A 19,534-nucleotide genomic window follows, 5' to 3' on the forward strand; every position below is an offset into this window, starting at 1 on the left:
TCATCACATTGTTTTGACAATTAAAAGAGTTAGTGAAAAAGTAAAAGTAAAGTTTTGCACTGTGCCCGGTCCACTAGGACGCTCAATACAATTCTTTATTAAATGAAGCCTGTGCACCATTTTAGCTACAAGCCAAAAAAGCGCGTTTGTAAAGAACGGGTGGGGGTAGGGAAAACGGTTAGAAAGGTCCGCCGACCCAACTACGAGGGCTCGGGAAAATGGGAGGAGCGAAGAGTGAACGACAGAGGAGGCAGCCAATGGGGAGACTGGGAACTACTTCACCCCTCCCTTTGCGTTTCAAATTCTAAGCTCCGTTTCCATCCGGGTCTTTCAGCCTCGTTCCCGGGCAGTATAAAGTTTGCTGTCTCCTTTGTTCGTCCTCGTTGCGCAGTAGTGCTAGCGGCTTCGCGTTTCGGTACTCGGACCCGGCAGCCGCTTTTGGTGCTAAGCTGCTAGGAAGCCTCTCTCGGCGAGCTCGTTGGAGCTTGAACCCATTGTCACTCCTCCGGTACGTGTCTCCTTTCCTCAGTCTGTTTTTGGTGACACTCTCGTCGTGTTAGGACTGGGGATTATATCTCTCAGGAGATGGGGGTGGCGGGCGCCATTTTAAGAACCCAAAGGTGCCGACCTATTTAAATAAAGCAGAGGGGGTCGAGGGAAAACAAATGAGGGGGCCCGTTTGGTTGTTTGCCTCTCGAGAAAGTTTGGCAGTAGCCTGCGGGAGTGGGTAGCGGAGGTCGGGGCTTTGTAGGCTGGAGCCGGGCGAGGAGCGACTGCACCACCGCGATACCTGCATTGGGATGGCGCTGGCGCTAATGATGGGCATGTGGACTTCAATGCGGGCTGCGGGCTCGGTATTCCTTGGCGGTACCGGAGATGAACCCCTCTGAATGTGCACAGTCAGTGTTGGTGGTAAAAGTTAGTCTCCTTGCCGGTGTCGGTGGTTCTGGGTTGAATCCAAGTGTCGCCATTTTGTCTTTTACACGCGGTTTTTAATGACGAGTTTTAATTAGGTTCCGCTGCAGTCACGGAGTGTCGAGTGTTAAGTGTGTGCGTCCGCGTTCCGTTACTTAATAGGAAACAGTGTTGACAATTTGTTTTTATCTTTTTGGCCGGATAGTAGCATTTTCGGTAGGGCGGGGACCGGTGAAGAAGAGGTGGCATAACTTGGCTCAAACTTCACATTTCTCCCTAGATTTAGTAGGTAATTCTAATGAGGAAAAGAGGAATCGTTTGGAAGAGTGCTTGTTGATAAGGTCGTGTGTCTGGCCTGTGACCTTGGGAGTCTTTTAAAACCCCATCCTTAGGAAGGGTGTGATGAATAATTGAATCTTTCAAAGGCGACGGAAATACAGGACTAAAACTGAAAGTTGCTTTCTCAAATGTTAAGCAGCTGTTGCGAAGAATAGCTAAGGGTGATCAAGGGTAGTGGTAAAAGTGATTTTGGCCCTTTTCACCAGTTTTATGTAAATTACACTTACTAAACTACTTAATTCAAATTGCTTCCCTGAGGCTTAGCTTGTTAGGGTTTTCTTTAGTCATTAAGAAACAATGGCTTTAGTGGAAAATATGAAAAATATGCCACAGTAAAAGTGTTGAATAAACTTGAGGAACTTTTTGCAGTGAGGTAATACTATTCCTTCTCAACAGACTTACCGGCAAAAAAACAAACAAAAAAAAAAACACAAAAAAAAATGGTTGAAGCAGATCGCCCAGGAAAGCTCTTCATTGGTGGGCTTAATACGGAAACAAATGAGAAAGCTCTTGAAGCAGTATTTGGCAAATATGGACGAATAGTGGAAGGTGAGTTGTCTGGAAGTACAGGCTGGGCTATAATAATTAAAACATAAGCTATGATGAATTTGATTGCATTGATCATCTGACGTGATAATGTATTTTGTCCTCTAAGAAGTTCTGAGCTTTCTCTTTACACATTTACCTTGGTTATTTCATTTGAACTAGGGTAATACTTAATTTTCTGAAAACTACTTTTTAGTACTCTTGATGAAAGACCGTGAAACCAACAAATCAAGAGGATTTGCTTTTGTCACCTTTGAAAGCCCAGCAGACGCTAAGGATGCAGCCAGAGACATGAATGGAAAGGTGAGATTGTCTATACAATGTATGATAACCTGTTACTAGTGCGTAAAATAACATGTAGTTGCCCCAGTCTGGACTAGGACAGCTTTTGAGTTTTCATTGTTTTTCAGTATGTACCTGTCTGGGACCCCACTGATCCTACCCTTTGTGATCCTCTTCCAAAGAATATTCTGTAATTCCAGAACCAAATCTAGTAGTGAATTATATCTTATGCTGTTAACAACATACTCTCAGTTCAAAATAATTATGTCATTACATGATGCTTTTTTTTTTTTTTTTGAGACAGTATTTCTCTGTTGCCCAGGCTAGAGTGCAAAGGTGTGAACTCTGTTCACTGCAACCTCTGCCTCCTGGGTTCTAAGTGATTCTCCTGCCTCAGCCTCCCTGTAGCTGGGATTACAGGCATCCAACACCACATCGGGCTGATTGTGTATTTTTAGTAGAGACGGGGGTTTCACCGTGTTGGCCAGGATGGTCTCAAACACCTGGCCTCAAGTGATCCACCTGCCTCAGCCTCCCAAAGTGCTGGGATTACAGGCATGAGCCACTGTGTCCTACCATAATGATACATTTTATCTTGAGATCCCTAAGTCATATTTTGATAACTTGGCTTTTAGTTTTGATAACAGGCTATCATCTACTTGGCCTTGTTTTAAATTTTACCAAACAGCAACTCCTCTGACCTCAGGTGATCCACCCGCCTCGGCCTCCCAAAGTGCCAGGATTACAGGTGTGCGCCACCGTGCCTGGCCCATCAGTATCATTTTTAAGTATTAAGAATTTTAGGTGGAAAAGCCTCATTTATATAAACTGACTGTATTTGCAGTGTTTTTTCTTCAACTAATTAATGAGCAACACTTATCCATAACTGCATTTTAAAGGACCTGTTAGTGTCTTAGTGCATAGATGTGCAAATTATTTTTAAATCTTGATTTAATTTAACCATATCTTTTTTTGCAGTCATTAGACGGAAAAGCCATCAAAGTGGAACAAGCCACCAAACCATCATTTGAAAGTGGTAGACGTGGGCCACCTCCACCTCCAAGAAGTAGAGGCCCTCCAAGAGGTCTTAGAGGTGGAAGAGGAGGAAGTGGAGGAACCAGGGGACCTCCCTCACGGGGAGGACACATGGGTAATGACTTGCATGGATCTCGGGCTTAATGTATAAGTCAGGGACTGCAAACTCATACCAAGTAGATGTTTTGGTTAAGTCCTTGAGGAAAGGCACCAACTTTTAAAATTGACAACACTTGTTCGTCTGACAAAGTGATTGCCACTTGAAAGCATAGGACACATGTTCCAGTGTTAAATTGTGTACAGTGTCCTTGTCCAAGTAGTTCACTTTGTAAGAAAGACATTTAAAAATTTTTGATAGGCCTAGATGTTGGACATGGAAGTAATTTTTATTTTTTAAAGTTAGCTGGGTGTGATGGCCCACGCCTGTAAACCCAGCTGCTTGGGAGGCTGAGGCAGGAGAATCGCTTGAACCCAGGAGGCAGAGGTTGCAGTGAGCCAAGGTCACGCTACTGCACTCCATCCTGGGTGACACAGCAAGACTCCTCAAAAATGAAAAAGTTTAAGACTACCTTCAGTTCTTACTTCCCCAGTCTGTATGACCGCACTGCATGCTCTGTCAAGTACAAATGAAACTAGACTACCCAACTAAATAATGGCCATATGTATATATATATATTTATTTTGAGACAGTTTCACTATTGTTACCCAGTGGTGGGATCTTGGCTCACTGCAATCTCTGCCTCCCAGGTTCAAGTGATTCTCCTGCCTCAGCCTCCCCAGTAGCTGGGATTACAGGCATGTGCCACCAGGGCTGGCTGATTTTTGCATTTTTAGTAGAGACGGGGTTTCACCATGTGAGGCTGGTCTTCAGCTTCTGACCTCAGGTGATCCACCCGTCTTATCCTCCCAAAGTGTTGGGATTACAGGTGCGACCCATTGGGCCTGGCCCAATGATGGTTATGTTCTTATTGAAGCAAAGAAAACTTACAGCGGCCAGGTGCAGTGGCTCACACCTGTAATCCCAGCAGTTTGGGGAGGCCAAGGTGGGCGAATCACTTGAGGTCAGGAGTTCGAGACCAGGCTGGCTAGCATGGTGAAACTCCCTCTCTACTGGAAAAAAAAAAAAAAAAAAAAAAAATTAGCAGGGAATGTTGGCATGTGCCTGTAATCCCAGCTATTTGAGAGGCTGAGGGAGGAGAATTGCTTGAACTCCAGCAGAAGTTGCAGTGAGCTGAGTTGTGCCACTGCACTACAGCCTGGGTGACAGCTCAAAAAAAAAAAAAAAAAACTTCTATAGCGTCCTTGATTCCTGTGAGTAGTAACATTTTTCTTTTCTATTCTAATGTAGATGACGGTGGCTATTCCATGAATTTTAACATGAGTTCTTCCAGGGGACCACTCCCAGTAAAAAGAGGACCACCACCAAGAAGTGGGGGTCCTCCTCCTAAGAGATCTGCACCTTCAGGACCAGTTCGCAGCAGCAGTGGAATGGGAGGAAGAGGTAAATGCAAATGTTCCATGTATGACAATCTGTAATACTGCTATAACACAAAAAATTGAGAGGTGAGTGATGCCTAAAACTTTAATCATAGAGGCCGGGCAGGATAGCTCATGCCTGTAATCCCAGCACTTTGGGAGGCCGAGGTAGGTGGGTCACCATGTCAGGAATTCGAGACCAGCCTGGCCAACGTGGTGAAACCCTATCTGTACTAAAAGTACAAAAATTAGATGGGCATGGTGGTGGGCACCTGTAATCCCAGCTTTTCTGGAGGCTGAGGCAGGAAAATTGCTTGAAACTGGAAGGCAGAGGTCGCTTTGAGCTGAGATCGAGCCACTGTACTCCAGCCTGGGAGAAAGCGAAACTCTGTCTCAAAAAAAAAAAAATAATAATAATAATCATTGGGTTCTAGGTGATCTAGAGACATGGAATTAGTGAGCACTGAAAAAAATCTAAAATGTGAATGGGAAATTCTAGAAAATAAAATTAGATCTAGCCTCCATAATGTCATCTTTGAAGTCAGTCTCATTACTTTTCAAGGCCTGAATTTAAGTTCACGTTTTAAACTTTTTTCTCTGTGTTTAATTTTTTTTTTTTCCTTAAGCTCCTGTATCACGTGGAAGAGATAGTTACGGAGGTCCACCTCGAAGAGAACCGCTGCCTTCTCGTAGAGATGTTTATTTGTCCCCAAGAGATGATGGGTATTCTACTAAAGACAGGTAACAAGTGCAGCTTGTTTATTAATAATGAAAAGAAAGCTTATCAAAAGCACAAACCAAAACTTGTGTTTTTGTAGCTATTCCAGCAGAGATTACCCAAGTTCTCGTGATACAAGAGATTATGCACCACCACCACGAGATTATACTTACCGTGACTATGGTCATTCCAGTTCACGTGATGACTATCCATCAAGAGGCTATAGGTAAGTGACTGCTTCTGTGGCTTGCGTGTAAGAAAAATCACTATGAAAGTTGATGCTCTGGGACTTACCTTTCTCTTTAATTTAGCGACAGAGATGGATATGGTCGTGATCGTGACTATTCAGATCATCCAAGTGGAGGTTCCTACAGAGACTCATATGAGAGTTATGGTAAGATACTGGTTAAGGGTCTTGAGTATCACCGGCTTGAGTTTTTAGGTTCGTGAGCCAGTTTATTAGGCTGCGTGGTGCTTGCTTTTAAAGGGATGTTTGCTTGCTTTTAAAGGGGGTAACTTTATCAGCTGGGCTTTTCCTAGTTTTTGTGAGGGGCTTTTTTTGTTTTTCTAAGTTTCTTTTGAGGCTGTTTGCTTGCTTTGGAGGGGATTTTGCTTGCTTAAATTGGCAGCCTTATGTGTTTTCCCCCAACAGTGAAAATGCAATTAAAAAATATTTATTAACAAGATCAAATATTTACCATTGCAATATGAAGGCAAGTTCTACAGTTCAAAATTGCAACTTATCACTGGAAAGTGGCTGAGTGTCTACTATAAAATAACAAGCTCTCTGGAATATCCTCTTGAAATACACACCGTCTTCAGTCTTTTCAAACAAACATTAAAATGAATCCATTTCCATATCTCAGCAGATGAGCAAATCCCTGTTATGGCCAGCAATGGCAGAGTTTAAAACCTCCCACCCAGTTGAGAAAGTAAACTTTTAATACAAGAATTCTGTAAATTCAGATTTAAAATGTTGTATATATACAATTTATAGTGTTGCCATATTACCTGACCATTGACCCTGCAGGTAACTCACGTAGTGCTCCACCTACACGAGGGCCCCCGCCATCTTATGGTGGAAGCAGTCGCTATGATGATTACAGCAGCTCACGTGACGGATATGGTGGAAGTCGAGACAGTTACTCAAGCAGCCGAAGTGATCTCTACTCAAGTGGTCGTGATCGGGTTGGCAGACAAGACAGAGGGCTTCCCCCTTCTATGGAAAGGGGGTACCCTCCTCCACGTGATTCCTACAGCAGTTCAAGCCGCGGAGCACCAAGAGGTGGTGGCCGTGGAGGAAGCCGATCTGATAGAGGGGGAGGCAGAAGCAGATACTAGAAACAAACAAAACTTTGGACCAAAATCCCAGTTCAAAGAAACAAACAAAAAGTGGAAACTATTCTGTCATAACTACCCAAGGACTACTAAAAAGAAAAATTGTGTTACCTTTTTTAAATTCCCTGTTAAGTTCCCCTCCATAATTTTTATGTTCTTGTGAGGAAAAAAGTAAAACATGTTTAATATTATTTGATTTTATGACATTGCTTTTCAACAAGCAAATGTTAAATGTGTTAAGACTTGTTGTACTAGTGTTGTAACTTTCCAAGTTAAAGTGTCCCTAAAGGCCACTTCCTATATGATTTTTCCCAGTAAGTGAGGCAAGCAATTCTAAGATCTTCCACAAAACATCTAGCCATCTAAAATGGAGAGATGAATCATTCTGCCTATACAAACAAACTAGCTGTTAGAGGGTGGTTGGGGTATGCTACTCATAAGATTTCAGGGTGTCTTCCAACTAAAACCTCCATGATCTCAGTATGAAAAACCTGAAATCAGATGCCTATGTAAGGAAATAATCACCCAGTAAACCCAAAAATGCAAATGGATAATGCTGGCCATTTTGCCTTTCTGACATTTCCTTGGGAATCTGCAAGAACCTCCCCTTCCCCCTCCCCCAATAAGACCATTTAAGTGTGTGTTAAACAACTACAGAATACTAAATAAAAAGTTTGGCCAAAACCAACCATGAAGCTGCAAAGGTGCTTGCTCTTACTGTTTCAAATTTTTGCAACTCTGTAGTGTCTCACTTTTAAAGGAACAGCTTGATTGCAAAGGAGAAAATAGATAAGCAATGAAGTTATCTCCAACTTCCTAAAGGCTTATGACTTCTAAAAAGTGAATCTATCAGCATTCCACATCAGATTTAAAGCATCAAATGCCTGTGAAACAGCAAAGATGGTAAGCAAAGCAAACTAGTTTTTCCGTCTAAGTCGAAATTGAACACTTACCTTCCTCATAGTACAGTGAAACATACTGTACCTCATGGCAATGGAAATGCCTTCTAGATTTAAAAAAAAACTTGGAAAAAACAAATATTCAATAGCATATTAGAAGTCCTCCAAATTCAACACTTGGATTTTTTTTTTTTTTTTTTTTTTTTTTTTTTAAAGCATGTGTGACAATTAAGGCTTTAATAATAGAGCTGTTGTTTACCAATAGCGATCTGGGGCTTGGGGGAGGGTATTTTTTCAAAATCCATTTTTGATGAAGACCTTTAAACATGCTTCATACGTTTTTACTTTTTTTTTTTTTTTTTTTTTTTTTTTTTTTTCAAATTAGTCTTTTAGTCAATATAGGAAATGGCTTAAGTTTGGGGTCCCCCTTTTTACCCCTGTAAGCCATTACAAACTTAACATTTAGTTGGATGCCTGACTTGTTTTTAGTTCTATGAAACTACACTGTATGGAGAAAATGTATTGCAAGTGGTCTTTAAAAAGCAAAACCTGAGGCAGCATGACCCAGGTCCAGCCATGAAGTTGAAAAAGATGCTCTTGAATATAGTAAACTTGAAGACCTCCAACTAAAAATCCTTATACTGCACTTATTCCTTCAAATAAGTTTTGTTCGTTCAACTTATGGATTTAACGTGGCAGTGCACCATTGGAACAGAATGACAATCCATAAGCCATGCAACTTAACCATTTAAGCCATTCCAGTCCATCCCAAGCCAGTGAATCTTCCACCACTTAAGAGAAGTAGTAGAACATGAAATATGTTAAGCTGCAAGTCTGAACTTGCCTTTTCTTTCTGGAAAAGAGGGCAGTAATAGGCAAGTTTTAAAGAATTTCCTTAAGAGAGATAACTAGTTTTCGTTTATTTAACTTTTGCAGGTTGAGGATTATGCTCATTATGGTCGTGGAGTGCTGATTTATTCACAGTAGATAAAGCTGGCAGTAAGAGAAATCAAAGGCTCAGGTAAGTTTTGAAAGCAGTGGCCTTTGAAAGTTTAAATGCTGTGTAACTACCACTTAGTTTAGCTGTGACATTGGAAAGTTGTTAAACTCGTGGTTCTCACTTGGTCTGTAAAAGGGACTACCACTTGGAATTGAAGATGTAATAATTAAGTGCTTTAATGTGTAATACCTGGCACATTCATTGTGAATGTAGAGAAGTTACGTTTCCATGAGTGTGGCTCACTCGTGATTATTCTTAGTTATTTTTGAACCTGTAAAGCTTGCTAATAGCTCTGCATATGCAAGCATTCTTAACAGGAAGTATACACTTAGGCTCATGTCTATAATCCCAGCACTTGGGGAGGCCAAGGCGGGGCAAATGCTGAGGTCAGAAATTTGAGACCAGTCTGGCCAACATGGTGAAACCCCGTCTCTACTAAAAATACAGATTAGCCAGGTGTGGTGGCACGTGCTTTCGTCCTAGCTCCTTGGGAGACTGAGGCACCAGAATCTCTTGAACCCAGGAGGTGGAGGTTGCAGTGAGCCGTGATCATGCCATTGCACTCCAGCCTGGGCGACTGAGCAAGACTCCGTGTCGAGAAGAGAAAGAAAAAAAAAGTTTGCTCAGTGTATTTTGTAAAAGGATATGCTTCGTTGTTACTAGTGCCTGCTCATTTGCACAGCTGCAATACAAATTGACCAAATGTGGAGTTGATGATGCAGCTGTGACTGCAAGTTGCCTGTTTGATTAATATAATTTTATTGACATAATGATGACCTACTATGTAATTTTAATAGTACCAAGCTGATGCCTATGATAATTGTAATGGGGTATTTATAGTTGGTTTCTTTTCTTTTCGATGGCATCTCACTTTGTTGATCTACCTGCCTTGGCCTCCCAAAGTGCTGGGATTACAGGTGTGAGCCACTGTGCCTGGCCTATGGTTGCTTTTTAGAGCTTGTGTGGGGTTTGTATTTTTTTGTTTGTTTTTTGAGACAGAGTTTCGCTCTTGTTGCCCAGGCTGGAGTGCAATGGCATGATCTCAGCTCACTGCAACCTCCTCCTCCTGGGTTTAAGGGATTCTCTTGCTTCAGCCTCCCAAGTAGATGGGATTAGAGGTGCCCCCCACGATGCCTGGCTAGTTTTTTGTAATTTTAGTAGAGACGAGGTTTCACCATGTTGGCCAGGCCGGTCTCAAACTCCTAACCTCAGATGAGCCACTGCATCCAGCTGTTTTTTTGGGATGGTGTCTTCCTGTCACCCAAGCTGGAATGCAGTGATTTGATATCAACTCACTGCACTACAGGTGTGTGCCACCATACCTGGCTAATAATCTTTGTATTTTTTTTGTAGAGATGGGGTTTCACCATGTTGGCCAGGCTGGTCTCGAACTCCTGACGTTGAGTGATCCACCTGTCTCGGCCTCCCAAAGTGCTGGGATTAAGGCGTCAGCTACTGCACCAAGCCAGAGCTTGGTTTTAAAGCATATGCTTCTATTTTAAGCTAAAGCAACAAGAAAGCGTATATTTATTTTATTTTATTTTATTTTATTTTATTTTATTTTATTTTATTTTTTTTTTTGAGACGGAGTTTCGCTCTTGTTACCCAGGCTGGAGTGCAATGGCGCGATATCGGCTCACCGCAACCTCCGCCTCCTGGGTTCAGGCAATTCTCCTGCCTCAGCCTCCGGAGTAGCTGGGATTACAGGCACGCGCCACCACGCCCAGCTAATTTTTTGCACCTTTAGTAGAGACGGGGTTTCACCATGTTGACCAGGATGGTCTCGATCTCTTGACCTCGTGATCCACCCGCCTCGGCCTCCCAAAGTGCTGGGATTACAGGCTTGAGCCACCGCGCCCGGCGAAAGCGTATATTTAAAAAATAGTTTGGGAGTGGGGAAGTACTTCGCAGTAATACAAATACCACGTAACAAGATCCCATGTTTTTCATTTTACAGAGTTGTTGAAGCAGAAGGCGGCTGATTGTCGATAAGTCACTACAGTTGCACAAGCAGCACTGTCAGAATTGGTTGGGTGCAGGCAATAGATTTTTGCCTTTAGGGGTTCCTGTGGATCTGAGGAAGGCATAAGTGTTGATTAACACTCATAACTAGGGAGTGAGTGGTAGTTACTTAAAACAAGTAACTGACCAAATGGAGAAGGGGAAGTAATTAAGGAAGTTGGTAAATGGAGGTAGTCAGGAAGTTCTTGTGGTTCTTTACATAGATTGTACAGCTTTGGCTTTCATTTTGTTTAGCTAAAGTCATGGGGACAACAATTTAGAACTTAAGTTGAATTATAAAAATGATGGATATAAGTGGTAGCTCTATCTAGTGAAGTGTTTGTCAGTAAGTGAAACATTTTTTGGTGGTAGCTTAATCCAGAAACAGTTTAGTTGTAGAATAAAACAGTGACATCTGGAAAGTAACAACCATGCTGAGATGGCAAGCACACTGGAAATAATTAGGCCACTTGGCTTTCGTTTACTGTATTGTTCTATAAGCCTGCTTTATGTCCCAGTCTGGGAAACAAGTTTTAGTTTATTGCTTTGGAGACTAGAGCCAATAGCATAATGTTCTGAAAGGAAACAGACTTGAGTTGTTGGAGTAGAGGAACTAACTCAACTTACAAGATTTTTTTTGTTGTAATTATGGCACTGTCCTGTTTTAACATTTGCAACTAGGGAGAGTAGGTACAACATTTTAAACACTCATTTGAAAGACAACTACTAATCAACAGACCACAAGGGTAGTGACCAAATTTATGTGGTTGTTGCGCTTCCATAGTTGTCTTAGCCCAGTCTTCCATACTCTTACGATTACTGGGGTTAAAGCTTCTGTGAGGACCTTTTGGCTCTTGAGATACCCTAAATATTTAAGATATTTAGATATCCTAAAGATAATATAGGATATAGAGATTGTACCAAATATAAATGAATGTTAACTTCAAAGCAAGGAGTATGTTAAAATGACCAGATACCTGTTTGATAAATAGTTTACTGACCTAGCAGATGTGTGGAAAAAGAATCAGATCTTGATTCTTTGGGTTTATACTGGTTGTAAAACAGAATGATACAGAAAATGTTTTTCTTGTTTAACTGGTAGTTGAACTTGGGTATTTAGATTTCTTCACTTTTTGGAATGTTTTGTATTAAAACTTAATAAAACTTTAACATGGCATCTTTTTTTTTGTGGCAAGGGGCTCTTTTTTGCCTTTAGAAATTAGGGGTTTATGTTTTTAAGTGTTTCTCATGTCCCCCTTCCCCCAAACACTAGCTCTGTTGCATTGATTGCACTTAATCAGTTGCATAGGAATGTCCTGAGCCATTGAGGCTGTTCATGTGACTAGGCCTCCTTTTTTGAGAGTGAGCTTGAGGGGTAATGTCGATGACTTCGTTCAGTCCTCACTCTAAAAATTAAATGGAAGAACAATCACACACCTAAGAAGCAGAGGTTAAATACCAGGAATCAACTGTAGTGCTTTTACTTAATTCCTGCTTAAAAAGCAGGTCAGCAACAACTCAGTTGTGGCTGTGGATTCCAGATACTGTGGGCCAAGCAATGCGTGTAATAATATGCTTCTGAATTTAGTTTTCAGTTTCTCTGCTTTACGTAGTGTCCTGTGTATATCTGACTCTAATTGATCATTTGCATCTAAAATGACATTGCATTTGGGTTTATGTAGTCAGTTGAACAGAACTCATCACATGGAGAAAGCAGCTGAGCATTAAGATGGCAGAGAAAGCCTTAAAGTATTGTCATTCTGAAAATAGTCTCAGCTCTACCTTTTTTTTTTTTTTTTTTTTTGAGACAGTCTCACTCTTGCCCAGGTGGGAGTGCAGTGGTGCCATCTCTGCTTACTGCAACCTCCGCCTCCCAGGTTCAAGTGATTCTCCTACCTCAGCTAGTATTACAGGTATGCAATGCACTACCACACCCAGCTAATTTTTGTATTTTAGTAGAGGGGTTTTCACCATGTTGGCCACCCTGGTCTCAAACTCTTAACCTCATGTGGTCCGCCCACTTTGGCCTTCAAAAGTGACCATGCCCAGCCAGCCCTACACTTAAACTGTTCCAGAAAAACATCAGTCTACCCATCCCATCAATACTTTATGTTGCACATATCAGTATACTTCCCTGAAATATAATTTAGACTTTTGTATCAATTAATTCAACTTTTATTGATTTTCAAGATAACATTTAAATCTGAAATCTTAAAGTATTAAGTGTGCCATTTTATGAACTGTGAGAAATGTGTATTGTACCAAGATAAAAACTTGTGTTTTAGCCATGTATACAGTTCCTTTTTACTGCGAATCGTGAGTATAGTATGCTTACCTAATCATGGAAACCTGGACCTTTTCTAGTTTTTTGTTTTCTTGCATAAAGTTCCTATAAATGTTCTTACACTAGTTTTTGTAATTACTGAGATGAAAACAGATAATGGAATTGCTGATTCAGGATAGATTTTTGACATGGCCAGGCATTTGGTCCAAAGTAGTAATTTGGGAAACGCTTAGCCAACAATGTGTGAGGTTATTTGCCCTCGTCAGTATCTGGTGTTAAAGTTTAGCCCTTATGTCCTTACGTTGAATTTGTGGCTTATCCCCTGAGGAATGAGTAGCACTTAAAGAATATGGTAAAGTGTACTGATCTTATGTACAGTTCAGTCAGTCTTGAGAAATGCAATTACAGAACATTGCTCCAGAAAGTTGTGTGTGCCCTTCTCAGCCAATAGACCAAAGCGCTAGGATTACAGGTGTAAACCACTGCACCTGGCCTGATTACTGTAGTTTTATATAGTAAGCTCTCTAAGGATAGTAATTTTTAAGGTCCTAAAATTTGCTTCCTGCAGAGTGGGTTTTTTTTCCTTTGAAGTTACTATTGTTTTTTCCTACTTAAAACTTCTTGTTAGGGGCTTTCCTCAAATAACTGGAAAGTTTTGGCTCTGTGCTCATGATTAGAAGAGGGGACTAACATGTTTATAAGCTCTGAGGGCTTTTACTAAGCTTCATCATGGGTGCTGTTCGTTGGAGAACCCCTGTGCTATGGTTTGAATGTCCCCCCCAAAATCCATGTTGTAAAACTTTTTCTTTGAGATGTAGTTTCACTCTTGTGGCCAGGCTGGGGTGCAATGATGCAATCTTAGCACACCACCACCTCCAACTCCCAGGTTCAAGCAATTCTCCTGCTGCAGCATCCCCGAGTAGCTGGGAGTACAGGTAGATGCCACCACGCACGGCTAATTTTTGTATTTTTAGTGGAGATGGGGTTTTACCATGCTGGCCAGGCTGGTCTAGAGCTCCTGACCTCAAGTGATCTGTCCACCTCTACCTCCCAAAGTGCTGGGATTACAAGCATGAGTCACCATGCCTGGCCCATGTTGAAACTTAATTTTCAGTGATTCATGGATTAATGAGTTAATGGATTATCATGGGACTGGGACTGGTGACTATGAGAAAAGGAAGAGACCTGAGCTAGCATACTCGGCTTCTTAACCATGTGATACCCTGCACTGCTTTGAGACTCGGCAATCTGCAGAGTCCCCACCAGCAAGGAGGCTCTCACCAGATGTGACCCCTTGACCTTGGACTTTTCGGCAAGCAGAAATATTAGAAATAAATTCTTTATAAATTACCCAGTCCCAGGTTCTCAGTTACAACAACAGAAAACAATAAAATAACCTGATGTCAATTTTTTCAGGGTTTTTTTTCTTGGAAGGAATTCCTCAAGGAACATATGGCCAAATCCTTGCCTTGAAAGTGTAGGTTGTATTGACTAGCTGAAGGTGTAGAGTTGAGATTTCAGGGTGGCCTGTGTGTCTGTACATGTAATATGTTCCCCCATCCAACTGGGCTTCAGTGTTGCCTCAATGGAATCCACCTCCGGCTGGCTTGGCACAGATGTTCTTTGTCTTGCTGTGGCGACGAGGTGGCAGATGATCTTCCTGGTGCAGTGTTGGAGGAGAAAGGGCACAATTACACATTTCACCTCTAGTTTCTCTGTCCATGGAAACCCCTCTTCTTTCATCTTAGGCTACCCTTCCCTGACCTCCATTCCTACCCCAGACTCACTGTTTCCTGTCTCTAGGTTTCTCTGTTCTATCTAGACTGAGTTCAAATCCCAGTTTCAGCATTACCAGCTGTATAATCTTGGGCAAGTTGCTTCACCTCAGTAGTTTTCTCATCTATAAAATGGGAATAATTGTATTTATCTCATAGCATTGGCTGCTAAGATTAAATAAGTTAATAGTTCCTGGCATATGGTAAAGGCATATGGTAAATGCTGCATAAGTGTTAGATTTTATTATTTCCATCAACTTTCTTCTTGTGTGTCATCTTTAGGGCTGGAATTAGGGACCAGCACTTTGTTAGATCAGCATCTTGTCAAGGACAAGATAAGCTGAGTTGCTTCCTTTTTCTCCTGAGTTCCTCATACTCCTCAATTTTTTGGTGTATTCTGGTTAGTACACACAGCTTCTCGTTTTATTTTTACTTTTCTTCCCTATTCCCACTCCCATTCATTCACCTATCACTGGCAATCACTGTAATGTATTTAATGTATGTCTTTTTGTTGTATGTGTTCTCTTTTTTTTTGAGACTGAGTCTCGCTTTTGTTGCTTAGGCTGGAGTGCGGTGGCGCGACCTCGGTTCACTACAACCTCTGCCTCCCAGATTCAACCGATTCTCCTACCTTAGCCTCCTGAGCAGCTGGGATTACAGGCGTCTGCCACCACGCCCGTCTAATTTTTGTATTTTTAGTACAGACAGACAGGGTTTCACCGTGTTGGCCAGGCTGTTGTTGAATTCCTGACCTCAAGTGATCTGCCTGCCTCGTCCTCCGTCCTCCCAAAGTGTTGAGATTACAGGCGCGAGCCACGGTGCCCTGCCAAGAAACTTTTAATGTTGTTTCTTTTTTCTAGTTACTTAGAGGCAAAGTTACCAACTGAAAGTGAGGAGGAGTGAGTAGTGGGGCTTTGAGGAGAGATAATAAATGAGACAGTCATTTGAAAAGTTGGAAAGCAAACAAACTAGAGAAGCACTTGGTAGTTTTGATTCTCATTTGACAGTTGTACCATCAATTTATAGAGAAACCAGTTAAGCATGCTTATGTATTTTTCTCCAGCAACACTTACAGCTTGAGTGCAGCTGTTGGTCCCACAAAACAAGTATATAGTGAGGGAGAAGTAGCTCCTTGAAGATAAATTGATGTACCAAAGAAGGTAGAATGGATATGGGACAGTAAAATCCGTAATCACTATGCACTGCGCTACTGTCCACATGCTACCCCATGTCCTCATTCTTTGCAGCAACATGTCTTGAAAGAGTTACTTATGCCTGCTGTCTGCAGTTCCTCTACACACATTCTCTTTAATTCATTTCTGTCAAGCTTTCCCTCTCATCATTCTACTGAAACTGCTCTTGTCAAGGTCTCCAGTGACCTGCACGTTGTACTGCTTTATGGCCACCCCAAAGAAAGACAACCTAAAATTTTGTGAATAGTTGCATTCAACTCCAAGTGCAGTGTCTGGAGTCTTACCTGCAAATTTTCCAATACATAAACTAAAACTTAAAATGTATCCCTGAACATTCTATATAAAATATTGGGAGAAGAGAAAACAAGAGTATGATACAGTAAAAGGAGAAATTCTGGTAGAGACTATGACTCTTGCTTAGTTAGGTAACTGGTCATAAGGCAATAACTGGTCATTATAATGTTCCTAAAATGTCTTTTTTTTAACCTTAGTTAATGGTGGTATTTACTTGGTTTACTAAACCTTCAATCCTGAGGGGTCTAAGCCTGTGTGATGTAATCTTTAGCTTTTAAAAAACATTTTGGCTGGGTGTGATGGGTCATACCTGTAATCTCAGCACTTTGGGAGGCCAAGACTTGAGGCCTAGGCAACATAGCTAGACTGTTTTTACAAAAAATAAAATTAGTTGGCGTAATGGCACTTGCCTATAGTCCTAGCTACTCAGGAGGCTGAGGCAGGAAGATTGCTTGAGCCCATGAAGCCTGCAGTAAGCTATGATCACACCACTGCACTCCAGCCTGGGTGACAGAGCAAGACCCTATCTTATAAAACATAAAAAATACCATTTTTCTTCCACAACAAAAATGAGCATGAAAAAGATTTTAAAAATTAAAGGGAAACACACAAAAAAGTAAACAAAGCAACTTCCACTTATGGCAATGAAGGAGTAATCGATACTACACCTGTTCTTTCCCCATAAACAACTAAAGCTAAACAACATATAGTGAGGCAACTGTTTTCAAACATTGCACAAGTGCTCTAGGAGGACAATCCCTGAGAAAAAAACCACACGAGGAGAGCCCCATGTTCACTTAGTTCTCTGACTAGGGACAGTTTTCTGATGGTAGCATAGGAAGATGAAGTTCAAACACAGCACAGTGTTCTCACTGGGCAAAGGAAGCAAAGATCAGAGTTTGGGTTTTGAAGAGGAAAGAGACACAGCATCCCACAGATGTTGGTGTGGGGGTTCTCTGTAGGTCTTTTTATTTATTTTGAGATGGAGCCTCACTCTGTCACCCAGGCTAGAGTGCAATGGCCTGGTCTCAGCTCACTGCAACCTCTGCCTTCTGGGTTCAAGCGATTCTCCTGCCTCAGCCTCCCGAGTAGCTGGGACTACAGGTGCTTGTCACCACACCCAGCTAATTTTTGTATTTTTAGTAGAGATGGGGTTTCACTATGTTGACCAGGCTGGTCTTGAACCCCTGACCTTGTGATCTGCCTGCCTCAGCCTGCCAGTGCTGAGATACAGGTATGAGCCACTGTGCCGGGCCTTTTTTTTAAATTTTTTGAGGCGGAGTCTCACTCTTGTTCAGGCTGGAGTGCAGTGGTAAGATCTTGTCTCACTGCATCCTTCACCTCCCAGATTCAAGTGATTTTCCTGCCTCAGCCTTTCAAGTACCTGGGACTACAGGCACCTGCCACCATGCCTGTCTAATTTTTCTATATTTAGTAGAGATGGAGTTTTGCCATGTTGGCCAAGCTGGTCTTGAACTCCTGACCTCATGTGATCCGCTCATGTTGGCCTCCCCAACTATTGGGCTTACAGGCATGAACCATTGTGCCTGGCCCCTGTGGGTCTTTTAAAAAAAAAATTAAATTTGTGAGAGAAAAACATCTGAACATCAGGTACAGTCTGATCCACAAACTAGCTGCATGTGGTGGCTCACACCTATAATCCCAGCACTTTGGGAGGCCAAGACAGAAGGATCACTTGAGGCCAAGAGTTTGAGACCAGCCCTTGAAACATAGTGAGACCCTGTCTCTACAAAAAAATTTAAAAATTAGCCAGGTGTGGTGGTACATGCCTGTAGTTCCAGCTACTTGGGAGGCTGAGGTGGAAGGATCACTTGGGCCTGGGACGTTGAGGCTGCAGTGAGTGTGGTTGTGGCTCTGCACTCCAGCCTGGAGACCCTGTCTCAGAAACAAAAACCAAACCAAAAAACCCACAACAACAAACCCCCAAAACAAACAAACAACCTACTGTGTCATAACTCATTCCAGGACTACTCTTAGGCAGTTTACAGGAGGAATTCCACATGGAGCATCAGCTGAACATTTATCTAAATTGATAAAGTCATCTAACCTAAGTATTATATAAATCATAATGAATACAAATTACAATATAGACAATTTAGGCCTCTATTTTATTTATTTATTTTTTGTGAGATGGAGTTTCAGTCTCGTTGCCCAGGCTGGAGTGCGATGGCACTATCTTGACTCACCACAACCTTTGCCTCCCGGGTTCAAGCAATTCTTCCGCCTCAGCCTCAGAGACGGGGTTTCTCCCTGTTGGTCAGGCCTGTCTCGAACTCCCGACCTCAGGTGATCCGCCCCCCTTGGCCTCCCAAAGTTCTGGGATTACAGACATGAGCCAGTGTGCCCGGCCTGTTTTTAAATTTTTTTTGAGATAGAATTTTGCCCTTGTTGCCCAGGCTGGAGCACAATGGCGAGATCTTGGCTCACTGCAACCTCCACCTCCTGGGTTCAAGCGATTCTCCTGTCTCAGCCTCCCGAGTAGCTGGGATTACAACAGTGTGCCACCACGCCTGGCTAATCTTTTTGTATTTTTAGTAGAGACGGGTTTCACCATGTTGGCCAGACTGGTCTCGAACTTCTGACTTCAGGTGATCCACCTGCCTCAGCCTCCCAAAGTTCTGGGATTCTTCTGACCTCAGGTGCTCCACCTGCCTTGGTGTCCCAAAGTGCTGGGATTACAGGCGTGAGCAACCATGCCTGACCAGGCCCCTTTTTAAAAATGAAAAAATATTTCTATTACAGCCTTATGTTGAACATTTTCAGTAGATAACAGCTTTATTTTTACTCACAATAGATAGCAAAAGAACATCTCCAGTATCTATAGGTAAAACATGTTACTTGTGTGATGTTTGCACCCTGAAGTATACTTTGACATGTATAAGTTCACATGAGAGAATGAAACTGCTGTGACAGAATCCTGGCTGATGATCAAGACTTGGATAGTTTTCACATTTATTTAAAAAATTTAAATCCGGGGCCGGGTGCGGTGGTTCACACTTGTGATCACAGCACTTTGAGAGGCCGAGGCAGGTGGATCACGTGGTCAGGAGTTCAAGACCAGTCTGGCCAAGATGGTGAAACCCCATCTCTACTAAAAATACAAAAATTAGCCGGGCGCAGTGGCAGGTACCTGTAATCCCAGCTACTCAGGAGACTGAGGCAGGAAAATCGCTTGAACCTGGGTGGCAGAGGTTGCAGTGAGCCAAGATTGTGCCACTGCACTCCAGCCTGAGTGACAGAGTGAGACTGTAAAAAAAAAAAAAAAAAAAAAAAAAAAAAAAAAAAAAAAAAAAATTACATCAGGGACAAAAAGAAAGAACATACAGAGAAGCAACACCATTCTTTTTCTTTCTTTCTTTTCTTTTTTTTGTCCCCAGACGGAGTTTCGCTCTTGTTGCCCAGCTGGATTGCAATGGCA

General features: G+C 42.1%; 1 protein-coding gene and 1 non-coding gene across 2 annotated transcripts; both read left to right on the forward strand.

The window, feature by feature from the left end:
* The first annotated feature begins 334 nt into the window (after positions 1-334).
* RBMX (RNA binding motif protein X-linked) lies at positions 335-7,522 on the forward strand. Its single transcript, XM_039464019.2, has 9 exons — positions 335-508; positions 1,651-1,803; positions 1,997-2,103; positions 3,061-3,232; positions 4,466-4,618; positions 5,220-5,334; positions 5,412-5,537; positions 5,623-5,705; positions 6,342-7,522. The coding sequence occupies exons 2-9, from the start codon at positions 1,695-1,697 to the stop codon at positions 6,650-6,652; spliced, it is 1,176 nt and encodes a 391-aa protein (XP_039319953.1). The 5' UTR covers positions 335-508; positions 1,651-1,694; the 3' UTR covers positions 6,653-7,522.
* LOC120361948 (small nucleolar RNA SNORD61) lies at positions 1,851-1,922 on the forward strand. The gene has a single exon (XR_005577974.1). It is a non-coding gene; the product is annotated as a small nucleolar RNA SNORD61 (small nucleolar RNA).
* Positions 7,523-19,534: the final 12,012 nt, after the last annotated feature.

Source organism: Saimiri boliviensis, chromosome X (genome assembly GCF_048565385.1).
Source record: "Saimiri boliviensis isolate mSaiBol1 chromosome X, mSaiBol1.pri, whole genome shotgun sequence".
Classification (NCBI taxonomy): Eukaryota; Metazoa; Chordata; class Mammalia; order Primates; family Cebidae; genus Saimiri; species Saimiri boliviensis.